The following is a 4,077-nucleotide window of genomic DNA, read 5'->3' on the forward strand; positions in this document are numbered from 1 at the left end:
CTAGACAACACAAGCGCCGGCGGAACCCGGGGGCGGAGCTCCGCTCTCACGGACGAACATCCTATTGGCCTTTTGTTAAGCATATTTAAGAAGAGGGGCGGGGCTAAACTGGGACGTTGACAACTGACACGCCACTCAACCCCAGACTTGTTCGTTGATTGGCTCTCCACGAGCTTAGCCACGCCTGTCTTGGCGAGCTGCGACGTTGAAATGATACCGTGGGAAAGCTTGTCGGTTCATACGGATGAACTTCTGTCTCACCTGACACACGCTGAGGATACGCTCTGTAATATTATCGAAAAATGAAGAGAAATCACGATTTTAGCTCCTCGGACAGTGAGCTCGATGAGAATATCGAAGTGGAGAAGGAGAGCGCGGACGAAAATGCGTAAGTTAGCTGTCATTTATTGGAGTAGTTTTGCTTATTTTGTGTAATGAAACGTTTAACCTGCGACACGGAGAAAATGTAATGCGCGCACGTTCAATTTGAATCTCACACAGATTTAAGACATCATGTCTGTCAACTAAATTAGCCTATGGGGAATATTAACTAGAAAACCGTTTCCTTTAGATGTTTGTCAGAATCATATTTTAGACCAAGTATCACATTTATTGTGTACATATTGTGTTCATGTTCTTATGCTTATTTTGTTTTTAAAGCGGTGTGAATTCTCCACTCGGATCAATGTCTCCATCCACGACCTCTCAAGTGCAAGCGAGAAAACGTCGCAGAGGGGTAAGAGAGTTTTTCTTTGAGAAATCCTGAAAACTGAATATGTGAAGCTGAATAAATGACTTTAATCCCCTTAAATGACTTTATAAATAATGATTTCATCATTTCTGTTTGGCCAGATCATTGAGAAGCGCCGCAGGGACCGGATAAATAACAGTCTGTCTGAGCTCCGAAGGCTGGTGCCCAGCGCGTTTGAGAAACAGGTGAGTGTCAGTCAGCACCTGACTTACATCTGCTATCAAATGTCTGCTGGAACTTGATTGTATAGACCTATATAAGTATCTTTAAGAGATTAGATTCCTGAAACGTCCTGAAATAAGCGGTTTGATTTAGTCCTGTATTGCAATTTCTGCATCATTAAAATTTAGTCATTAAAGTTTTTGTCCCAAAATGTATGAAACCAAGACAAGAACTTGGTACGTGTGTTTTAAAACCATTACAATATATAAAAAAGAGAGAGAGAAATTCCTCTTTATCAGACGTTCTTATTTGTAATTGAGCCATACATTTATTGTCACTTTACTCATCAACACATTTGTTCTTATTCTCAGGGCTCTGCTAAACTAGAAAAAGCCGAAATTTTGCAGATGACGGTAGATCATTTAAAGATGCTTCATGCAGCTGGAGGAAAAGGTACGTTTTTTCCCTTCTTTTTTAATAGCATTTATTTTAAAGAAAGTACACTTAGTAACACTTGTAATAATGATGATTAGAATTTGTATTTATATTACTAAATATAATAAGCATATGCTTAACAAAAAGTTTGACCACATTTCTAACCATTGAATGTACAACGATTTACTAATAATGAAAGTTATCTTGCCAAAAAGTCTTGGCTGGTTTATTGCTGCACGTAGTCATTCATTATGTGATCATCCAATGTTTGGGAATCTGCTCAAGGAAATTCCCACACTGAAAATAATTACGAACCCATACATGACTGAAACGGCAAACTAGATGTGCAAAGTGACTTTTAATCTCTGTTGTTTATCTAGTGTCATTTCGGTTTCACTCTCGGCCCCTCCCAGTGTGATCTATTAACTGCACAGTGTTTCCTGTCATAAGCTGTAATCATTATCAGATCAGATCACTCACCAGCTCTTTCTCTCTCACAGGTTACTTTGATGCTCATGCGCTGGCCATGGATTACCGTGGGCTGGGTTTTCGTGAGTGTCTGGCAGAGACGGCGCGTTACCTCAGTATCATCGAGGGCCTGGACAACACTGACCCCCTTCGCATCCGCCTGGTTTCACACCTGAACAGTTACGCCTCCCAGAGAGAAGCTCACTCAGGGTTGGGCCACTTGGCGTGGGGCTCTGCATTCGGGACGCCGCCCGGCCACCTCGCTCACCACCTCCTCCTGCAACAGCAGCAGCAGGGGGCGCCACTCCCGCGCAGCACCAGCAGTCCTCCATCCTCGAATTCTTCATCGCCCTCCTCCTCATCTCCGTCCGCCTCCTCCACAGAGCCGCACGCCCCCAGCAGGCTGACCGGCACGGTGATTAGCGAGGCAGGGCAGACAGGACCGCTGAGGGTGCCGCCCAGTACCTCCCTGCCCCCTGGGCTCACACCACCTACCACATCCAAGATTTCTCCACCCCTCCTGACGTCACTTTCGAGCCTGTCAGCGTTTCCCTTCCCGCTGAGCGCATTTCCTCTGCTGTCCCCCAGTTCGCTGGGCCCCGCGACTCCCTCCAGCAGCCTGGGGAAGCCCTATAGGCCTTGGAGCATGGAAATAGGGGCCTTCTGAACTCTGCAAAAACAAGAACGCTGTGGACAGTCAGTTAGAAATGACTTTTCTCTGTAACATCTGACTATTTCAAAGAGATGGACAGAACCGCAGAATTCCTCTCTGTACAAAGGGAAAAAGCGAATACAGAACCGTTATACTTATTCGAATGACCCTGTCTTTTGAAATTGTCCCGTCTCAGGTTGAGCAGAAATAAGTTCTGGAGATGGTCGGGATCTCGCACATCAATTCTAAACAAATCTAGTTCTTCTGTCCCTCAGTGGAGAAAGGAATGCTAGAGAGAGAGTGACAGAGAGAGAAAGAGAGAGAGAGAGAGACAGAGAGAGAGACAGAGAGAGACAGAGAGAGAGATGGCTGTTAATGGAGTTTAACTCAAACCAGATTTAATTACATAAAGATAATAAAGGAACAAATTGATGAAGTGATATATATATTTGCATCTTACATCTCCTCCTGAATAAAAGGCAGGATTCGTTTTTTTGTTTTGTTTTTTTTTTGTGTGGGGGGGAGGGGGGAGAGAGACTGTTCAGCATTTCCATGATATTGGAAAATACTATGCAATGAAGTTGAGGTTTTCCAACTTTCCCTCTGCAAATATACAAAGCCTATGCAACTGAACCTGTATTCCTCAGCTGACTATACTTTATTTTTTATAAAGATTTGAAGTCATTTTGGTCAGTGACCTGCAATGTGTGTTTATTTGTTTAAAACGTATGAATGAGTTTGTTGTATGCAGGGATGGACCACTGGTACACCTTTACGGAGACAATCTAAATGGACAATCTCTCAGAACTGCACTAATTTAATTGTAGCAAAGGCACTGTTAGGTTTGTTAATAGCAGAATTGAGCGCTTATGGACACGTTCACTCTTCAGGCCCCATGAATCATCTCTCGCTCTCTCTCTCTCTCTTTTAGTTAACTGTACTTTGGAAAACCAGATTGTCTTTATGGTAATAAAAAATTTGCACTGGCAAATCAGAAAAGATTAGGGGAATAGATAGTACTGGAAGAGATGATGTGGTACTGTGCCTGTCCCTCACTAACCTGTGTGACTTTCCTGTAATAAAATTATACATGTAGCTAATAACCCTGAATTTGTGTGCTCATGTTATATTTTTGATATTGTCACAGACACACTCAATACTGTGAATACATAATACATTGGTACCATAAGTGCATAATATATTTTTGATAGACATCTCTCTTATTTTTACTTTTATATTAACATTGCCTAATACATCTAACTCTCAATTAAAATTAATATTTAACAACACTAAGAAAGTAAAAATGTTAAATATATTTTAAACAAAAATTGTAATATTTATATTTCATACAGTACATTATAATGTTATAATGGCTATATTCAGTTGTTTATTTATTTATTTGATTTTAGATATATTTAGATAATTTTGTATAGTAGTATAATATAATATTAAAATATTGTGTATGACAAAATAATTATTAAAAGTTAAAATTAATCTATTTTTCAAACTATATTTTATAATGTAATGCCTTAATTCAGTTTTAACGTTTAAATCACATTTCAGGTATTAATTTTAATTAATTATATATTTATTTAGATGCATTTTAAAA

The 4,077-nt window shown here is 40.3% G+C and overlaps 1 protein-coding gene across 1 annotated transcript; it reads left to right on the forward strand.

Annotated features, from left to right (window-relative positions):
• Positions 1–226: 226 nt before the first annotated feature.
• hey1 (hes-related family bHLH transcription factor with YRPW motif 1) lies at positions 227–3,571 on the forward strand. Its single transcript, XM_067425010.1, has 5 exons — positions 227–388; positions 661–736; positions 853–936; positions 1,285–1,366; positions 1,849–3,571. Exons 1-5 carry the CDS (start codon positions 303–305, stop codon positions 2,481–2,483), a joined length of 963 nt encoding a protein of 320 aa, XP_067281111.1. The 5' UTR covers positions 227–302; the 3' UTR covers positions 2,484–3,571.
• The last annotated feature ends 506 nt before the right edge of the window (positions 3,572–4,077 follow it).

The sequence above is a fragment of the Pseudorasbora parva genome, chromosome 19 (assembly GCF_024679245.1).
Source record: "Pseudorasbora parva isolate DD20220531a chromosome 19, ASM2467924v1, whole genome shotgun sequence".
NCBI lineage: Eukaryota > Metazoa > Chordata > Actinopteri > Cypriniformes > Gobionidae > Pseudorasbora > Pseudorasbora parva.